Raw genomic sequence first — 22,012 nt, forward strand, 5'->3', positions numbered from 1 at the left:
TCCTCAGATGGGTCCCTAGCCTAAGATTTAAAAGGATTTGACACCATTTAACTTCCCTGAGAGCCCTGAAAAGTCAGTGTGTCAGCTACTCTAACCGATCCTCCTAGGCACTATGACAATAATACTAACAAGCTGATGTTTCCTGAGTAACTCCTCCGGGCCTCCGTGCAAGGCACTGTACTAACAGTCTTCACGCATGATGGCATTTACTCCAAACAGCTCAAGGGGCAGCGACTGTCACTGCAGCCCCCTCCCCCAGCTTCTCCCCAACCCTCACCTACCCCCCAGCCCACACAATGGAAGAAACTGAAGCTTAGGGAAGTTGTCTAAATTCCTCAAGGCCAGGATCTGAACCTCTGCCTGTCTGACCCTGAGCCCAAGTTCAAATCCACCGTGCCATTTCCAGTTAAGATTCCTTTGATACGGTCTAAAGATCTAATGTAAAACATGGTTAACTACAGTTGATAGCACTGTATTATAGAACTGAAATTTGTTAAGAGAGTAGGACTTAAATGTTCTCCCCAAAGACAAATAAATACGAGAGATTATGAACATGTTAATTAACTAGATGGATACATATATCAAAATACCATGACATACACTTTAAATATCTAATAATTTGTCAGTTATACCTCCATAAAACTAGAAGAAAAAAAAAAGAAAGAAAAGAAAAAAGATTCTGCTGGAAAAAAAATCTGAGAACTTGTGCCCTAAAACCTCCAATCTTTCATGGAAGTGTCCACAGGAGATGGCTCTTCCCCATTGGTCATTCCCACAGGAAATCTGTAACTCGAGTATAATATGGAGACCACGTATGTTTACATTTCTGACACGCCTATGAATATAAAAGACCTCAGCAGGGCGGCCACTGGAAGAAACATAAGACAAATTCCTGTGAATCTCTTTATCTGCTTTCAGTGAACCCATGTTTTTAAATTTGGGCTCATTTAACTAGTAGAGGAAAGCTTCTTTTCTGTTTATTTTAGTGTCCTTTGCACAAGACTCAACTAAAATTCAAGGACACCAAGTCAACGCTGGCCAGCTCTAAGAACTTCTTCTCTCCTTTCCAGCTGCAGTGCCTATGGCTGGAAATTGCCTCTCCTTTTCCTTGTTTTTCCTTCCTAGCTCTTACCACAATTTTAAGTAATTATTTGTATAATTATGTGTTTAATGTACCTCCCCTGATAAACCACAATGAAGACAGATGGTGTCTATCTTATTCAATGTTGCATTCCCGGGGCTGAGCAGTACACATGACATGTTTGTTGTCGCTTAAATACTTGAATGAATAAATAATTCCTGTAAATGGACTTAACCGTTTTTTAGAAAAAGGAGCGCTAGAAATAAATAAAATAGGAGAGTCATCAATCAGAAAGCATTTTTTCCATGTTCGCCTGAATTTCTTGAATTTGAGGTAGGTATATTTCTAGGTCAATAAAATAATTCTTTTTTAGAAAATGTGATATATGCTCTCAATTCCAAGCAGTCAATTTACAAGTAAACCTTTGAAACAAAAGAATATTTAAAAGAAAATTTCTCTCCTCCACACACTTTTATAAACGGCATCTCATTTACACACACATACATATACATACATATGAATATCCTTATAGCATTAGATATAATATTACACTCTAAACAAGGTCATCTTGGTTCTTACACTAAAGATCACAACTTGATCCTGGGAATGTTTCCCAGATTAATTTTTTTCTAAAAGAAACCGCATCATCTACTCAATGTCTGAGTCTCTTCAATGAGCCAGGCAATGTTTTAAACATCTCATTTGCCTTGGGGCGCCTGGGTGTCTCAGTGGGTTAAAGCCTCTGCCTTCGGCTCAGGTCATGATCCCAGGGTTCTGGGATCGAGCCCCACATTGGGCTCTCTGCCTGGTGGGGAGCCTGCTTCCTCCTCTCTCTCTGCCTGCCTCTCTGCCTACTTGTGATCTCTGTCTGTCAAATAAATAAATAAATTCTTAAAAAAAAAAAAAAAAACAACATCTCATTTGCCTTAACAATGTGTCGCTCTGGTGAGGAAGACAAAATCAAGCAAGGAACTTCTGGAACTTCTTGGTGGTCTGAAGAAAAACCAAGCACAAGAAGGGGATACAGGGCCAGAGATGGAGAGCGTGCTATTTTAGACAGAGCGCTTCAAGAAGCAGCTTCTCTGGAAGTGGCAAGGGCATCGTATGAGAGATGGGGGGCAAACACACCCAGAAAGGCAATCAGCAAGCTTTGCATGCTCAGAGAACAGACAGGCAAAAAGCCCAATGTGTCTGGAGCAGAGAAGGTAAGGGGAAAGCAGCTGGAGCCGAGGTGGGAGAGCCAGGCAGGGGGAGTACGTTAGGAAAAATGAAATCACCTGCTGCACTGCACAGACTAGGAGAAGACGACGACCAACCAGAGGCCAAACTGCAAACGTGGAGGCCAAACTGGAAACCTTGGCTGCTCCTTCCTCTGGGGTGGCCAACAGCAACCCAGCACCCCATCCTTGCCGAACCCCAGAATAAAGGCATGTTCCGGTGTCAAGGGTTTCTGACATTGATCACTGTGGTAAGCATAGGGGACATTACAAGGACTTCCCTGCTTTCCTATTATGTAACAGGAAACACGGCCTAGTGAGGGATAGCCCCCAAACATGTATCAGTGAACTAACTGATCCTGAGCTATGCAGGTTAAATCGGATGCATTACATTTAAGCTAATTTAGTAACTTACTCAGTTATTATCAACTAAGCTCATTAAATCAATGTCTCCAACTTCCTAACTCAAACCCAAAGAAAGTCAGTAGCCTCTCCTCTCCCCAGTTCATAGCAGGAGCAGTTCTCCTTCGTTCCTTCAGTCTATCACTGGACTAACAAATACTTCCCGAGAGCCTGCTCCAGGCTGGCTCTGGGCTGCGCCGTGAAGATATGAAGATCAATAAAGCTGATCCAGGCCCCGCCTTCACAGAGCTCTTTAGACGAGCCCTCTTTTCCTTTCCCTAATACTGAGTATCTTCCCTGTGGCCCAGGATGACCTCCCCACGCTGGATGGTGGGGGCAGCTCAGAAGCAGGACATCACTGCTTCCTCTGAGCCAAGCTTTCTGCGAGTCACCGCTTTTCATCTTTGCACCACTCCGGGAGCGGGTACTTTCACTTTCCAGACGAAACTGAAACCTGCCCCCAGTCCCAGCTAGTAAGAGGCCCAGCCAGGATTCAAACCCAGGCGGTCAGGCATCAGGGTCTGGACTCTCAAATACTCTGCCCCAGAGGTGTCCTGTCAAGTAATGATCCCAAACTACAAGGTTTTAAAGCAGCGGAGCCAAGACAAAATCCAGATGGATTCGAGAGCCCACGTTCCAACCACTAAACCAGCGGGGCCTCGCACAATCATTGAGGGCCACCTGCCAGGGGTGCCCAAGCTCAGGGCTACTTTTACAATGACGCTGAGATGTCACCTGCCCTCTCCATCGCCGGTGTGAACAGGGGAGTTTTCCAGGGGTCATGACAAGTGATGACGTCATCAATTCCACTAGCTAATGGATGTGGGATGGCTGGGATAAGCAGCTTCCGATCTTGTGTTTTTTTTTTTAATTTTCTGGTTTACAAATAAAGCCTGTAGTCTAACTCCTGAACTAGGTCTATTTCCTGGTCCTGATCCTGTAATAAGGGAAAATGTTACACCGCTGGGTAAGGCTGAGTGAGAGTCCAAGGACTACATGCAACTTCCTGCAAATCCACACTGCCAATTAACATTTTCGTTGCAAGGGGCCGGCTCGCTCGGTAGAGCATGGGGCTCGTGATCTCGAGATCTCGGAATTCAAGCCCCAAGTTAAGCTTTAAAAAAAAAAATGTGTTTCAGTTTCTGACATGGGAAATAGCCACCACTCTAACCGGAACAGACAAAAAGCTGGCGGACTGCTACACTAAACGCACCACCTTCACTCCTTGGGCGCCCCCCACCTCGGGCCTGAGAAGCAGAGAACAAGAGAGATTCTGAGAGACCATATGATGGAGAGAACAGAGGAAAGCGAGGAAGGAGGGCCGGGCCCGCACATACACTCCTGCCTCCTTTCCTTCTCAACTCGGACTGGAGAGGCTGCTCCCTGCGGGCACAAGGGTGGGTTTTCATGGAAAGGGTGTCACCGTTTCTAAAGAGAGAACAAGCAAAATATATCAAGATAAACTGGGGTAAGTAGCTTCAAAGGCAATTAAAGGCAACTTCTTGTCTGTGCCTCCCTTCAAGCTCCTGCACAGGGAAGGGAAAGGAAAGCAGCAGAGAGTTCCTCGCCTTTCCTTGAAGCACCTGCTTGGTTGAGACCAACAAGGCCAGACCCATCAGGGAGCCACCAGGCATGGCCGAGGCCTCTGCCCTCCCCTAAGGAAGTCTGTTCCCACTGTCCTAGGCAGCAGGATTTCCCCCCAAGGCTCCATTAGCACACTCTCCACCTCTCAGGGCACTCTGCACTTTGTCCTCACTTACTGCTTGGCTTGTTTAATGGCCCCTCCACCGGGGGCAAGTTTAGGCTGCAGACACAGGGGGCAGGTTCTGTCACTCGTCACCGCACCTGGTGCCTGATCCAGGATGCCTCGCTCTGAGCAGTGGTTGCTGGAAACAATACACACGTATCCGCAAATAAGTACCACCAAGTCTGTGCACTGAGATGGCTTTAAGAGGGGCAGACTCAACAGGAGGGCAGATGAGATCAGAGAACGAGACGCAAGCCAGGACAAAGCCCTCAGGATGCCACTAAGAATGGAAGACAAGGCCAGGAGCAATGTCACAGAGGCAGAAGGGACACCAAGAACGTGACGTCAGAAAAGCAAGGGAAAAGGTTCAAGGAAGGGGGAGAGGTCAACAGTCAAACGCAACCAGGGAGCTCGTGGTACTGCCGTATCCTATCCCTTTCCCCAATTCCCCCTGTTTCCACCATCCTTCCAATGTGAAATAACCCAGCAAACTCCTCATCCTACCCATGTCCAATGTGAGCCCCATGAGCCAGCACGGAGCCACCTGAGGAAAGCAAGATGGGTTCTGCCCGCCTGACAGGGTGTCCCACTGGGACCCATGAAATAAAGAGTGTGATAAACAGACAAGGAAGGGACACTGTCCTACTTAGGGTAGCTGTGGGGATGGGGGCAAGGGGCATCTTAGAGAAGATCACAGACACAGGCACTTGGACTTGAGAGATGAGAATGGCCACGTGTTAAGGACTGAGCATTCCAAGGAAACATCCTGAGGAGACAACCTGGCACGTCCAGAAACAAAACGAGACCACTGTGGCAGGGTCAGACTGAGCCAGGGAGAGGGAGCAAGCAGAACCTGCAAAGCTTGAAGGCCGGGGCAGTCACTGGAGTGCCTCTGGAGCAGAGCGGGACACCACTGGAAGGCTTCGGGCAGGAGACCGGCGTGATGTGATGGGAAGGTTTTCTGCTTTCCAGTCTCTTCTATCATCAACTTCTCTAAACCCCTCTGCCTTCCTGATCAATCATTCAAAAAAGCATCTGGTTCAGAATTCTTTTTTAAAACTTTCTAAATAAAAGTCACCCATTACTCTACTGGTTTTAGACTCTTTTTTTAAGGCTCAAAAGAGGCAAAGTAAACTAGGCAGCGGAGAGCTCTTCTTAACCTAACGTAACCCTTCCCTTTGTCCGGAAGGAGAGTTCTGCTGCCTCCTAGTGAGTCTGTTACTTGCTGAGACAGCGGCCAGATCTCCAACTACCTCCCTCCAAGGCAGCAAACTACAGAGCCACGGTCTTTCAAGTCCCATGGAGTGTGTTTGGTCTAGCTACAGCTTTAAGGGGGGGAAAAATTCTATTGGAAGAAATCACAGAAAAGTCCCGATTTTACTCTTAAAGTTCCTCCCTGGTCCCTTCAGGCACCACTCTCTGGAGGTCCTCCTACTCCTTGGGGTCTTTCACAAGGCAGGCTTCCAGCTGTTGGGGCTCCCAGACCACTGATCCTTCTTGCCCTCAATTCTTCTGAGCAGTCAGTATCTTCTACATCCTTCTAGGTCAAGTTCAAACACCAGTTCATCCAGGAAGATGTTCCAAACAACTTGTAACTGTCCACTTTTCTGACTTCCTATATGGTCAGGTTTATGTTGTATGAATACAGAACTCAAGGCCTATAGAGAATGGTCCCAAGGGGAAAAAGATGGTCAGCAAAGCAATCAATGAGGGGGTTTCTCTGATAGTCCAAACAAGCAATGCCTTGGCCTGAACTAACCCACTAACAGTGCTTGAAAGGTATGTTACAGGGCAGAACCACACCTGGTTACTAGCTGAAGACGATGATGATGGCGGCGGCGACAACACTGCACAGTGTTTCCTACATGCCAGGCACTGGCCTTTACTTTTGTGAATTCATTTACTCTTGACCACAACCACACGGGGTGGGCACCTCTACTTGGTCTACGTAACAGGTTAGAGAGCAAATGCTAAGGGGTCAAGTGACTTGCCCAAGGTCACACAGCTGGAGTGGCCAAGCCAAGACTGGAGGTGGAGTGTGCATCACCGACAGCAAAGGAGCAGAAGAGTGAAACACTCCTCGAACCGTTTTCTCTACAAAGCACTGACATCAGAGAACAAAAATATAACCCTCCTCGCCACAGTTCCTTCCGCAGTTGGGTAAGGAAATGTCATCCAAGCTGCTAGTCCTTTTTCAAACTTCAGAAAGAATATACTTACACTCAGAAAGACAAGGCCCCTAGACCTCATAAAAACTGCTATTTTAATCTGGTAGAATACATGACTCAAAATGAGATTTAAGTGCCACCATCATTAAACATGTTCATTTTCCAAACTACACATTCACTAACTGAGTTAGTTTAAGCCCTCACATATAGCATTTATCTTATTTCGAAGTCTCTTTTTAAAAGGTCTGAAATGTCAAGTTTGCATTTATAATTACCTATAAAAATATAATTCTATATTAATAACATACTAAAACAGAAAGAGTGGTTTCAATTGTTTACACCTTGTGTGTGCACGTGTTTGTGTATATGTATCTAGGACGAGGAGAAAAGGGGAAGATAACCTAAAATGAAGGAGAGAAAGCCATCCAAGGTTTCATCAAGTCTTTAGAAATGCAATTACAGGGGCGCGTGGGTGGCTCAGTCGTGGAGCATCTCCTTTGGCTCAGGTCATGATCCCAGGGTCCTGGGATCAAGCTCCACATCGGTCTCCCTGCTCCGCGGGGAGCCTGCTTCTCCTTCTCCCTCTGCCTCCTGCTCACCCTGCTTGTGCTTTCTCTCTCTGTGTCAAATAAATAAACAAATGTTTTAAAAAAAAAAAGAAAAGAAGAAAAAAGGAAAAGAATAAAAGAAATACAATTCTAGAAAATAAAAAAATATACAAGATTTATCTACACGGTCAGATGCCCCCCAAAAAATGTCCTCTATGAAAGGAACAAATTACCGATACGGACAATAGCATGATGGATCTCAAAAACACTGCTGCTCAAGAGGAGACCAAAAGGGGCGCCTGGGTGACTCGGTGGGTGGAAGCCTCTGCCTTTGGCTCAAGTCATGATTCCAGGGTCCTGGGATCGAGCCCCGCATCAGACTCTCTGCTCAGCAGAGAGCTGCTTCCCCCTCTCTCTCCCTGCCTGCCTCTCTGCCTGCTTGTGATCTCTGTCAAATAAATAAATAAAATCTTTAAAAAAAAAAAAAAAAAGGGCGCCTGGGTGGCTCAGTGGGTTGGGCCGCTGCCTTCGGCTCAGGTCATGATCTCGGGGTCCTGGGATCGAGTCCCACATCGGGCTCTCTGCTCAGCGGGGAGCCTGCTTCCCTCTCTCTCTCTCTCTGCCTGCCTCTCTATCTACTTGTGATCTCTCTCTGTCAAATGAATAAATAAAATCTTTAAAAAAAAAAAAAAAAAGGAGACAAACACAAAAGGGCAAGTGCTAATGATTCCACTCATGTGAAATGCAGGGAAAACCAAACCTACAGGGACAGAAAGCCAATCGGTGCTTGCCAGGGGCAGGGCCTGGGCGGGGAATACTAAGGGCAGAGCAGCAAGAAAGCACTACTGGGGTCTGTTGGGGTGGTGAAAGTATTCTACATCGTTGAGAGCAGTGGATATAGACAGGTCCTTATCAAACTTAAGACCTATACACTTCAAATGAGCACATTTTAATACACAAAAATTATACCTCCTGGTTGGTTTTTAAAATAAAACAGGGGCACGCAGTTGGCTTAGTCGGTTAAGCATCCAGCTCTTGGCTTCAGTTCAGGTCACGATCTTGCAGTCGTGGAATCAAGCCCCTCATCAGGCTCTGCGCTCCGCATGGAGTCTGCTTCCGATTCTCTCTCCCTCTCCCTCTCTCTCTCAACTAAATAAATAAAATCTATAAAGTAAAATAAGTGACTTCTACACTCTTCTCTTTAAATCATGTTCAAATGAAATTTTAATGGTCCCAGAAAATTAAGTATAAAAATACTGATGCCAAGAAAAAAAACCTTTTTTTCTTTCAAGATTTCTTTCTGACCCAACTCGAGCATTCCTCTGCTCAAAACCCTCCAACAGTTTCCCCATCTCCCAAAGTCTACTCTTATCTTTAGGACGACCATGGAGCTGAGCCCACACTTCTCTGCCCATTCATTCCTCCCTCATCTGCTCCGCTCCAGGCACAAGGTAGCCATGGCAACAGCCTGCTCCACTCCCTACAACCACCCCCCCCCACCTCTTAGATAGATACTCAGGGAACCAGGCAGGTAACTCCGCTACACAGCACCACGTAGCATGCCCCTGGCATTGGCTGCTGTGACATGAGGCTGCACGCAGCATCTGAGACAGGCCGTACACACAAATGTCTTTATTCTTCAAAATATAAACATAAGCAAGTTTTACTGGGATTTTATTTAAATTCATACCAGTAAGTCTTTTTACATACTCCACCCAGAAAAGGACCAGAAGCGATTATATCTGTTTTAATCTATTTAATTAAAGTACCTAGTTTCTTAAATACTCAACTTAAAGAAAACACTGGAGAGCCACAGCGGTGGCTGGCAGAAGAGATCAGACTGAACACCACTTCGCACTGAGAATGTATCACAGTATATTCACACTAAGATGCATATTATTCTGCCGCAGACTAATGATAATCGCCACAGTTAATTGCTGTTAGCGGCAAACGACATCCGAGAGGCAGAGTGCTAATACTTTAAATTCTATGAACTGCGCTTCTTTGTTTAAACTTGCAAACAAGACTCTTAGCTACTATTCTGGGAGCAAACAATGGGGGAGGGGATGAAACAAGCTTCAGTTCATTGAAACAGCATTAAATTGTGTTTGGATAAGGAATGACTATGACTGTAATAACAATAAAGGGATGAGGACACAGAACAAGAAAACCTTCAGATCGCCTCTGGAAAACAACAGTAGTCAAATAGTTCTGAATCACATAAGAAAGTACGCTCTTGCAAAAAGCTGGCAGGCCCATTAAATGGCCCAACTGAAGAAACTATCCTCAAATACGGTGTTAATCTCTATAGTAAACGAGTATATTGCTATCCTCTTGCCCAGTAAAGACATAGGTGATGCTCTAAAAAATGGAATAGAGATCATGTCAATGTCCCGAGGCTTTCTGCTGCACTTCGAATAAAATACAAAATTCTTTCTATGGCACTTAAGGTTCTATGAATCTGACCCCTGCCTCTCCCCAACTTCACCTTGTCCCAGTCCCTGACGCTTGCCACGCTCCAGCCCCCAGCCTGTTCTGTGTCCTTGAACCAGCAAGCTTACTCCCACCTCAGGGCCTTTGCACTCGCTACTGGCTCATTAATACTGAGATCTTTTTCTTTCACTGGATCTTCATATATCTGATTCTTGGTGATCACCTGAGTCTGTTTTAATTGTTAGTCCCTTCTCCAGAACAGCCTTCCCTGACCATGGAATCCGAAGAGCGTCCCCCTGCCTTCATTCATCATTCGTTACCGTATTACAGGGTTTCACTGTCTGCATGACACTTTCCACTACCTGAAATTGTCTCATCTTCCGCTTTTCAACCGTCTCTCTCTGACTAGGTAGGCTGCAGAGCCGAGCCCTTGCCTGTCTGGTTCACTGCAGAATCCACAACACGCTGGGGGGCAGTGTGTGCAGGACGAATGAGGCAAAGAAAGAACATCCAGAACAGCGAAGATATGCAACTGTGGATGACTTATCACAGTTGTCAGGGCTGCAGCTGCAGCGTCCAGTGGTTAAAGGCTGTTTTTGTTATTTTACTGTAGAAAACATTTGTTTAAAGTCTGGAAGGCAAGGAAAAAAAAAAATGTCCAGAAGGCTAAGTGGCTAAACTAAGTTTTGCTACAGGCTGCTGGCAATACTGTAGATCAGTGATCAGGATGGAGAGATGCCGCAATCATAAGCTACTATGTTCACAGAAAGTTTCAAGTATCAGGAAGAACTTGAGTTACCCAAAGATTCTTAAAAAAAAAAAAAAAAAAAAAACCCTAACCGTGACTCAGTAAACCAGAAATCAAGGCAGTTGTATTACTTCATTAGGGCTAAAACTTACACCATGCTCCGCGTCAATTATATCTCAGTAAAGCTGGGGCAGAATGACCGATGCTATCCCCAAAATACCACAGCTCTCCTCTCCTCCCAGGCACCTGACAGGACCCACTGCCCTCCCCACCAGCCAGCCCCTAACACCCTTGTTTTCAGTTAGATGTGGCCAATGACTACCGCAGATGAATTAAATACGAGTAGAAGTGACGTATACTGAGACGAAGCCCCCATCATCTCTGGATCTTGAGCCACCGCCACAGCGGATCCACACAGGACGAGAAATTAAAGGATGGCGTGTTAAGCCCCGAGATTCTGGAGGGGTCTCTCAGCATAGCATCACACGGCTTATCCTGACTGATGCATCAGTAAGGCATGGTGGCCAAGAACCCGAGCTCTGGCCTAGCAAGCGTGTGAATCAGAGCTCTTACCACTTCCTGTGTGGGCGGTCACGGGCGAGCCATGGCCACCTCTCTGGGCTTTAAGGCCTTCACCCATAAAATGGAGATAATACCTACACGTCACAGAATGTCCGCAAAGACTACGTGACTGAGAAAACAAGGTGCGTGATACTTAACGGAGTGCCTGGCGTGTTGCTTTAGCCCTCAGTAGACAGGATGCGGTAGTAAACTCCAGCGTATGGATTTTAAACTACCATGAGCATATTCAAATTAGGGAACATAGTTCACCCTTGATATTCTGTAAAGTAAAGCACTCTAAACTCTTTATTCAATGAAAAATTCTCTTAGAAAGTTTGGAATCTCCCAGATAAATCTGGGGGGAGAAAAGGAGGAAAACAGTGGAACATCTGCAAACTTGACGCTGAAGAAGCAGGCAGAGGGTATCTGTGATTTACAATGGAGAGAGAAGAAAATGCGAGAGAATGAAACGAGCTCCCCTCCTGCCTGCCAGAGGGCTTGGACCCGGCTGGAAGGAACAAACACAGGCAAAGCACAGGCAGAGTTCCAAGCTGGGAAGATAAGAGAAGGGGTAAGTGTTGAGTAGAGAGCAAACTGAAAGGGAAAGCACACAGAGTAAGTGGGTCTAGAGGCTCTGCGGAGCCCAGAGCTGGAGGGAGAGAGAGCCTGGGGAGCTATCGCACCACGAGCCACTTGGAACAACACTGGTCTGAGACTGAGCGGTTCAGAACACTGGGGCAGTAGTCAGCTCTTAAAACACTGTGAGATTCCCACGTCTGCTGTTTCCTCTAAAGAACCCGTTCGAGCACAATATGGTCTGCTCACTCTGGAGATCCTTCAGTCCCCAAAGCTCCACCAGCAGACACATATGAATGAATGGTCCTGTGCTACTATCATCGAGACCACACCCACTGTAAGAGACAGACCTGAATGCTAACTGCTAAAATTCATCTAGGGACTTGCTTAGCCCCTAGAGAGAATAATCTGACCCTAACATCACCATAAAGATTTTAATTAAAAATCAATCTGGTTCAGCGATGCCTGGCTGGCTGGTTCAGTCAGTGGAGCATACGGCTCTTGATCTCAGGGTCATGAGTTCGAGGCCCATGCTGGGAAGAGAGACTGCTTAAATAAGCAAGCTAAAAAAAAAAATCAATCTGGTTCAAGTTAAAACTTTTTTAATATCCAAATTTTTGTGTGGTTACTTTCAAGTTTCTGAAGCACTGATTGCTCATTTTCACTGGCTGAAAATGAGAATAAATATAAGAGGGAAAAACGTAAAATGTCCTGAAACAATTCTTAATTTTTAAGAATTACTGAGTTGTTGATTTTATGCCATGACATAAAAACATCACGCAAGTAAAATCCCTCCAATAAGGAAAAGATAACTAAAGAGGCTGAAAATTTTACTCATAAAAAGTGGACAATTTTTATAATCCAAATAAAAGTTTCATTACTGCCAGACCACTTAAATTACATCCAAATCAGAAATGTGCTAACCATTAGAAACATAAGAGGACACTTTCCCACTGATACTTGGGATTTGGCATCAAAGGCAGTCCTCAGCAAATCTGATATTAAAACTTGTCAAAAACAAAATGAAATTGTGAAAGAACCAAAAAAAGAAAAGGTTATGGCTACAACTCTTTTGAACGGCATGTGGACTTTCTCTAAACACAAAGTCACTTGATATAAAAGGAACCAAAAAGTGAAAGTGTGAAGTGTCAAAACAGGTCAAAAGACGTTAGAAATAAAATCTGAGTAGCCGAATACAGTGTGAGAATTAAAGCCTGACTAAGCCTATGGGTAACCTTGTAGCCACCTGAAATAACTGACTGCCAACAGTGATGCCCCAAAAGCAAGGTCAATATTTGGATTCCACTCTGGAAGCCTTCACAGTCGTTCTCATCCAGAATCCCAAGGCTCTTCTAAGAGCAGTTCTCGGCAGGAAAAGAGCAAGTTCCTTTGGGTGACCAGGTTCACAGATACGTGGAATCAGTCTTCGGATAGAAAGATAAATGAAACGTATGACACATATAGGAACCTAACTTTGATGAACAAGGACTATGAAAATCCACTGTTCGCTTTTCCCCTCCCCCACCTCACCACTTCAAAACTAATTTGGCTTCAAAAGCATGTCAGTAAATCTGCAAGTTGTCAAATAATAGAAACCACGTGCCCCATGTGTTCGCCAGATTCATTTTTTACGATGTATGGTCCTCTGCATTAAAATAAACGTATTTTTGATAAAGGAAAGTAATGAAAAGAAATCAAAAGAATCCATTCCAAAAATCACACATCTCTCAATGCAACACGGGACTGAACTTACTAAGCGTGGCCACCCTAATAAAACTGGGACTCCAGTTAGAAGCACCTGTAAATGATAAAAATGTGTCCAAATTTTCAGAAAAGGGGGGACACAAAATGTTTTCAAGTCTGATAGTTTTAAGCTAAGCACAACAAATTAGACTTCACATTTTTAAGTTCTGCCTTTCGTATGTTTTAAATGTGTTTATTACAATCTCATAAAAAAATATTTCTGACACCCATGAATTTCTGCAACTACAAGTGAAATGATATTAAGACCAGGAAATAAGAATCCTTAGAATCCTCTAGAATACATTAAGTCCACATAACTGATTTTACTTCTCAGAACACCCCCGAGGCTGCAGAAATCTCCATAGCAGAACTGTTCAATCCCCAGGTAGTCCCACACCCTCCTATAAAAAACACATCTCATATTTTAATATCTGCCTTCTTGTTTTTATTCTGTCCACAGGTTTTTCAAGGACAGAATGCTTATTAAGCCTCCCACTTGATCAGTTTCAGTTTCTAAAAATAAATTAAATAAATTTCAATCTTCCTTTTTCAGCCAATGGATAATTTACAAAATAAAAAGTATTAAAAATGAAAGCTCAGTAAGTAAGCTCACACTACAGTGTGGTAGGGGAAAGGCAGAAACACAAGGTCTCCAAAAACCAGCCCCCCACGCAGGGTTCCACAGAAATGCCGACCCATACCACGACAGTGTGCACGCCACTCCGCGAACAAATGCACACTATGAAAGCGATGAACTAGTTAATGGTACTAAGAAACAGAAAGGAAAATCTGGGAGAAATGAATGTGTGTGTTTTGATCTTTTAAAAATCAAGAACTGGTCTAACATCTAGGTAATGTATTTGTATAAATTCTTATTTTTAAACTCACCTGATTCATTTTCAATTCCTGTTGTGTTCTGAAAAGATACACACAACAAAGAAACTTCTTTGATTACATGAGCCCTAAAAAGAAAAACAGACAATCGTAATATGTACCTGCCTACAAATTGACAGTGATTTAAAACCACATACAGAACTGTAGAGTTTGTTCAAAGGGCTATTCATAAAGCAGCCCCGGGCCGGCTCAACTTCCATCTATGCTGAGAGCTTACTTTGCAGATTTATTATCTACAATAAAATAGATTTCTTACTAATCTTTACTAGCCCTTCATTGTACTCTACAATCAAAAGCAGACTCGTTAGAATGACATCAAATTTTTGCTGTGAAATTGCATCATTCCTACGAAGAAACAGATTAGCTCTGTCAATAGTCAGAAACACAAAGCATTGCTGAGTAATTTATTATGCAATGTAAATAAATGTCCTTCTTTCACTTATATCAATACTGTGTTGAATGCAAACACAATTAGACCCTTTACATTATTTAGTTTTTCAAGTTCCTGAAGCAGCAAAGTAGATTGGCTAACATTTCCACGGGGAGTTGGTCTTTGAAGAACAAAACAGAACCCTTGTAGTAAAAGGCAAATGTTTTAATAAAGGCTGTTTGGAAAGAACCGTAGTTATCCCTTGAAAATTTTTATTCGGTATATTCATAGTACCCTGAAACGTTAAGACAAAATCATTTCTTATAAATGCATACGACATACTTGTTTCTAAATGACAATCTGTGAAAATGGTCCTTTCTGTCACGGACATCCCGGAAGTCACTGAAGTCACTCACAAGTGAAAGTCACACCACTTGAAGTGGCCTTTCCACAGTGACGTCCTAAACGCTTCCAGCAGGTACACATACGCACGCACACCATCAGGCGTACGTCTATTTCTCCGTGAACCTGCTTTAACGGATTCTCCCTCCTTCCTACACGCACAAGACTCCACTCACATTGTAGGGCTTTTATGTTCTAATTCTAATAAAACAAAGGAACGTGTGACTTCATGACATTCTTCATCTTAGAAGAATACATGGTCTGCCCACTATCATAAAAAAACAGTGCTTTGACATTTTACCCCAGTTCATTAATAAGGACAGTTTGGGGGGATTTTTCCCACCTTGGGCTATTTAACAACACTCACCTGATCACCTTTAACCATCAAAGGCACTATATTTAAGTCAAGACCTGGTCATCTGAACTAGTCTTTACTCAGAAGTGGCGCACGGATGAAACTCACATCTTGCTGGAGAGCTCGGTGCTAGGCGGACCCGTATAAACGCTGAGTAAGGAAATACTCCGAGAATATGATTTCAGAAAACTGCAGGTTAACAACCCATGAGGTCCATCCCTTTAAATTTTCATAGTGAACATCTCTCTCATATATGCTGAACATGCCTTTCCTTAGTATACGTCTCCTCCTGAGCAGAATCGAGCCTTTTCTGAGACTTGAAATCGTCACGGAGCTAAACTGCGAATCTGGCTGTCACACACCAAGGAGCGCCCCTCTGCCTCCTCTGTCATCGGCGCTTACTGAATGCCACACACAGTCCACCAGGACCACCGTGACGGACAACGTGGCACCCAGAAGTGAACGAAATGTGAGCGGTTTCACTTGCCTCTTACTGAGCTTTTACGGATGGATTTACTGCCACTGGCCACAGGGAGTCAGTCCTCTCTCAGGAACAGAACTAAAAACCCGCAGTAAAATGCAAATACAGTCATGAAAGATCTCTGGGAAAAGCTATGCTGCTTTACCATTTCCTTCGGCTTGTCTTCCTCTTCCCACAAGAATCATCGGTATCATCATCGCAGCTTTCATTTATGAGGTGTCTTCTACGACCAGCGGGCACCGTGCTACACCTTCACGTCAATCAGCCCAGCTGGGTTTTACAGAGGTAGTACCAGCATCCTCGACGAACGAGACAAGTTCAAGGTGGTCGGGATAACTCAGCCACTCTCATAACAAGTTTCTGCCATTGCTTCTTAACCACGTTTCACCAAATATTTACTCCTGCCGCCCCTTATGTGTCAACCACTGTTTTCAACAGTGAGCAGAACAATCCCAGCCCTCTTGGGGGAGAGACCGCAATAAACGAATCAGTAGAATGGGCAGGAGGTCAGGTAGCAAAAGTGCTTTGGGGAAAAATAGAGGTGGTAAGGACAGAGGGACACAGGAACTACAATCTCTGTCTCCCTACCTGGGACTCCAACACTGTGGTCAGAGAGGGCCTCAGTAAGAAAGGGACACCTGCGGGGCACCTGGGTGGCTCAGTGGGTTAAAGCCTTTGCCTTCAGCTGGGGTCATGATCCCAGGGTCCTGGGATCAAGCCCCGCATCGGGCTCTCTGCTCGGCAGGGAGCCTGCTTCCCTTCCTCCCTCTCTCTGCCTGCCTCTCTGCCTACTTGTGATCTGTCTGTCAAGTGAATAAATAAAATCTTTAGAAAGAAAGAAAGAAAGAAAGAAAAGAAAGGGACATCTGCATAAAAGCCAGAAGAAGAGCTGTGGGCCAGGGAGGGTCTGAGGAAGGAGCATCATAAGGAAGTGAGAAACCCTATTCGGCAGCGTGTCTGGGTGTTTGAAGGAGGGCAAGGATGGTGACAGGGCGCAGTGAATGAAAGGGAAAGTAGAGGAGGTGATTCAGAAAGGTGTGGGGGTGAAGTAGGGATGCGGGGGGAGACAGATAAAGTATGGGTTTTACAAGGTAAGCATTATTCACCAAAACAGCTAGAGCTTTTCCATCTAGGGATGGAAAGCCACTGGGAGGCTCAAGGAGGCACACCTGATGTGACTTAGGTTTAAAAAAGACCATAAGGGAGCAGGGTGGGGGCAAGCAGACCTCTCAGGAGGCCATTGCCCCCAACTAGGCAAGAGATGGTGGCAACTTGGCCCATATAGTAGAAGAGAGGGGAGAAGTAATCAGATCCTGGATATACTTTATACACAGAGCCCCCAAGATTTGCTGCCACAATAGATGTTAGGTACGAAAGAGGAAGTCAGAGAGGACACCAAGACTTTTATGCTAAGAACACCAAAGGATGGAGCCGCCATTTTCTTTCATCAAAGGAGATACTGCCTCCTTCTTCCCATCTGCTTGTCATTGCTTTTTTCCCCTTCACTTAACACTTTCCTCCTTTCCTTCCTCCCCTTTTGTGGTTGCTGGCTCACAGGCACAATTCAAACAACTGAGATGCCATGGCATCTGGCCTCTAGTCCCAAAGAACTCAAAAATTAAAGTACTTACAACATTTTAGTTTTTCATCTGTTATCTCAGTGAATCTCGCTTTTTCTTAATAAAAAGTTACGACAAATAATTCAACTTGTTAAATAATTAATAACTTCTCTGACTTTCTGCACTCTCTGTTCCCTCTTTGTTCTAATAGAACACACTCATCCTTTCTTTCCACAGAAAATGATCTTAACATTATTTTTGTCAATGGTTCACTACATACATGCATGCTTGGACTCTCCTCTCCATCACTTCTAACTAATCCCAACTGCCAAAAACCAGTCTCCAGCACATCATTTTTTCCCCCTCTCTTGACTCACAACATTGTCAAATTATTTATCTAAAATATTTTACGATGTCAAAAGCACTGCAAATCCAACACTGACTTCTCAGATGTTATTTTAAAAAATTAAATCCTTTATTAAACTATATTAAAAACAAGGGATGCTAAACACAAGAACTGAGAATCTGGCAGTGCCTCTCAACAGAAGCCCACTGCATTTTGGACTGGGCAACCACTCCTCGTCTGTCCCTTCTGTTACGGCCACCTAGCACTGCCCTGAAAAGTCAAGACCTGCACGGCCTCTGATCACTTTGAAAATCAAAAATACCCAAACACCTACCCAAATAACTTCCCAGCTGAGAACCTCTGAACTATAATAATCACGTAACTAACTGGGATACCGCCACGTATTTTACAGCAACGCTATTCTAAAAGCTGTTACTCAAGGAACTTCCCAAAGATTCCACCGGCAGGGCAAACCCCCTGTGAAAGCCGCCTAGAATCTTACGTATTTTCATATTAAGTGTTGACCTCAACAGCACTGTTTTCACATACCTACTTAACTAATATACTCAAGGTCCAAGTTTTATCACATATGAGAACCAAAACTAACAATCCGATTAGTGTGGAGGCAGAGAGGAATCTTTCCATACCTATCACTGAAACTTAATAATTCCATCAAACTTTAAAAAAAAAAAAAAAAGCTAAACAGTTAAGTGCCTCTGGTTTTCCAATAGCAAATACTGAAAATCTTAAAATCACCAAGACTTCTATCCTGGCTTATGCCTTAGTTTCTTTTTTCAATTTCTGTACCTGACCAAACCACCTTGAATATTTCTACACATCCCTTCCATTCCAGCTTGCTGATATTTATCAGATAAAATACAGTAGGCAGATATACAAATTTAGAGCATGTGAATTTTTATCACCTACTACACTTAGATAATAGCATTCTTTTTTTTTTAAGATTTTATTATTTATTTGACAGAGAGAGAACAGGAGAGCACAGGCAGGGAGAGTGGGAGAGGGAGAAGCAGGCCCCCCACTGAGCAAGGAGCCTGATGCGGGGCGGGATCCAAAGACCCTGAGACCAAAACCCAAGCCAAAGGGAGCCACTTAACTGACTGAGCCACCCAGATGCCCCAATATAGCATACATTCTTAGAAAAGTAAGAGCACGGTCCTGATTTTACATATCTGTGGCTTCAGTAATATACACATACTTAGGGGCGCCTGGGTGGCTCAGTGGGTTAAAGCCTCTGCCTTTGGCTCAGGTCATGATCCTGGGGTCCTGGGAGCGAGCCCCCCATGGGGCTCTCTGCTCAGCAGGGAGCCTGCTTCCTCCGCTCTCTCCGCCTGCCTCTCTGCCTACTTGTGATCTCTGTCTGTCAAATAAATAAATAAATAATCTTTAAAAAATATATATATACACATACTTAACTTTTCAAGATTACTTCCAAATTCTAGGACAAATCATCCTTACAAATATTTAAGTTAATAATATCATAAAAATGATTTGATTATACATGACCAGTATCGATACAGCAACAATAATTAGGGTCTTCATTCCAATACTGGTTTCTTAACGTGTCAAGACAACCTCAACAACTGCGAGGCTGCTGTCTCCTGACATGGAGCTCCAGAGACCAGAGAATGGAGAGATACACAGGATACCCCAGCCCCTGGGTCAGAACCATCCAGGAGCCCCCCCGCATCTCTCTTATCACTCGTCCTCTGAGATAAGGCAGATTAAACTAAAGACAGACACAAGGCAACATGAATGCAATACACGTAACAGGTTCAACTGTCACATCTGCCCTTTGCAGACCTGTAACATCTACAAAACCGTATGACGGGCAAAAAGCAACGGCAGATTCTTTAAGATTAGTTTAAATCTAGACGGAAGGGAGAGAATTGGGAAGATAAGTATTTGATCTGATTTATATATTCACTTATAAGTCACTGATATTATTTTCCAATTATTCTTCTCAGTCAGTTTAGCTCTTTTGGAGCTTTTTGGAAAATACTGAAATTTGCAACATTCAGAGTCACTGGAAATAAGAGAACTGGTATGGTAAATCAAAATGTAACAGATCATAAATGCACTAAAAACATGGACTAGATGTGGGGCACCTGGGTGGCTCAGTGGGTTAAAGCCTCTGCCTTCGGCTAGGGTCATGGTCTCGGGGTCCTGGGATCGAGCCCTGCATCAGGCTCTCTGCTCAGTGGGGAGCCTGCTTCCCCCTCTCTCGGCCTGCCTCTATCCCTACTTGTGATCTCTGTCAAATAAATAAATAAAACCTTAAAAAAAATGGACTAGATGCAAAGAAGTTTTAAAAACACCAATCTTATAAAGTTTATAGCCTACATAAAAAAAGAAAAATATTCTGAAACGAATCACAGCATAGAGCAGATCTTTCATGGTAAAGAAGCATCTTTACAGCAATCACAGAGATGATTAAGCTTTTAGTGGAGCAGCTGTACAGTGTTTAACACTGATGGTAACTTACTCTGACCAAAAGAATCTTGCAATCCAGAAACCTCTAGAAAAATAGTAAAAATATCTGAACTACGCCAACTTCTCAAAAGCAGTTTTTATTAACTTACAAACACAGCTAGCATTATTTGTGATTAAAAACTACCACTCATAACTCCTACCACAAGAATGGAATCACCAAATTACAATCTATAAACTCTAGAGATGAATAATGAAAACACTTAGCACTTACTCAGATTAAACGAAAACACGTAATTCATGAATACGGAATCTACCCAGGAATTTGCTAAATGCAAAGTCATTCATTTTCCTTTCCTAAAATAACAAATACAACTTCACAAAAATAATCTAGAACATCTAGTTTCACACTAAAAAATATACCCCAACTCCCCTTATAAAAGGCAGACTATAGGGGCGCCTGGGTGGCTCAGTGGGTTAAAGTCTCTGCCTTCGGCTCAGGTCATGATTCCAGGGTCCTGGGATGGAGCCCCACATTGGGCTCTCTGCTCAGCGGGGAGCCTGCTTCCTCCTCTCTCTCTCTCTCTCTGCCTGCCTCTCTGCCTACTTGTGATCTCTGTCTGTCAAATAAATTAATAAAAAAAAAAGGCAGACTATATTACCAAACCAAATAAGCGGAAGAGCAAAATCAAACCTGTTATGTTTATCATTTTAAGAATAAAGATCGTGTGCTTGCGTGTGTGTGCGTGTGTGTGTGTGTGTGTGTGTGTGTGTGTGTATAAAGAGAAAGAGACTGAGAATACGGCAAAGATTCCGAGGGTGTGAACTCTCGCTTCTCAAAACCCGACGCTCACGTCTCTCCTGCTCTAGAATGATTTCCACCCAAGGCAAAAAGGCGACCGTACAGCAGAATATATCACACAGAAGAATTTCCCTATCTGCAAAGTAAGTGAGGGGATCCGAAGAATAGAAAGCTCACACATAAACCTGTCATTTCTCCCATTTCAATAAAGCAGCCCCCCGCCCCCCCAGCAGCCCAGAACACCACGGACAAATATCCCAGGGCCCGGTTCTCCAAATTCTTGAACAGGGTGTCCTGACACAAACCTGAATAAGGAAGCAGAGTCCAGCAAATTTACTCCAGGTGGGAGAATCTGATCCTGACAACAGTTTCCACACAATGGAGGCAAAAAACCAGAAAGTAGATTGTTCTGAATGGCTTCCGAGGTACAGAAATCCAATGAGAAAATGAGGTTGGTTAGAACTTCTGTTTAAAATACGCAAGTTGGGGTGCGTGGGTGGGTGATTCAGTCAATTAAGCTCAGGTCAGGATCTCGGGGACTCCTGGGATGGGGCCTGGGGTGGGCACTGCGCTCAGCACGGAGTCTGCATCAGGACTCCCCCTCTCCCTCTACCCATCCCCTCCCCAAACGAATACATAAATCTTGAAGAAAATACATATGTAAGTTTACATCAAAAGAGAATGTTAAATAAGAGATCTGCAGACTAGGAAAGCACTATAAACCCAAAGTCAGACTCTGGCATTCTAGGGGTTTTTTCCCTCCCTTAGAATATCTCTACAGAAAAAAAAAAAAGATTCAAGAAAACTTTTTCACACAATACTGCTTTAAGCAGCCATTAACAAAGAACTGGCTTAGCAATCAATGTATAGCAAATGCTGATTATTTACCATTTACGTGGTTCGTTATGGACATCTTTTTAAAAAATGCTCTCCTTTCTTCTGATTAAATTTACACATCTATGTCATTATATTGCACTGAACACAGAACTTATTACATCATAAATTTCAGGTTTTGTTTAGGGTTCCTATAAAAATTCCCCTCAATTAACCCCACAATTAAAAATACTCAGTTTCTCTAAAGAAATTAAAACATACTACTCTCATGTTAACACGTTACTCTGATACTCTTCC

At 43.7% G+C, this 22,012-nt stretch overlaps 1 protein-coding gene across 6 annotated transcripts in view; it reads right to left on the reverse strand.

The window, feature by feature from the left end:
- The window catches only part of PRDM2 (PR/SET domain 2), a 163,909-nt gene that overhangs the window by 133,244 nt on the left and 8,653 nt on the right, over positions 1-22,012 (reverse strand). For 5 of the 6 annotated variants that reach the window (XM_045999671.1, XM_045999712.1, XM_045999681.1 and 2 more), the window contains one exon: positions 14,113-14,186. The exons of the other annotated variant lie outside the window; for it this stretch is intronic. In XM_045999671.1, the coding sequence (XP_045855627.1) occupies positions 14,113-14,121 (9 nt within the window). In that variant the 5' untranslated portion in view covers positions 14,122-14,186. Of the gene's footprint in view, positions 1-14,112; positions 14,187-22,012 lie in introns of those variants that run through there. 6 annotated transcript variants of the gene reach the window in all.

This window comes from Meles meles, chromosome 1 (assembly GCF_922984935.1).
Source record: "Meles meles chromosome 1, mMelMel3.1 paternal haplotype, whole genome shotgun sequence".
Lineage (NCBI taxonomy): Eukaryota > Metazoa > Chordata > Mammalia > Carnivora > Mustelidae > Meles > Meles meles.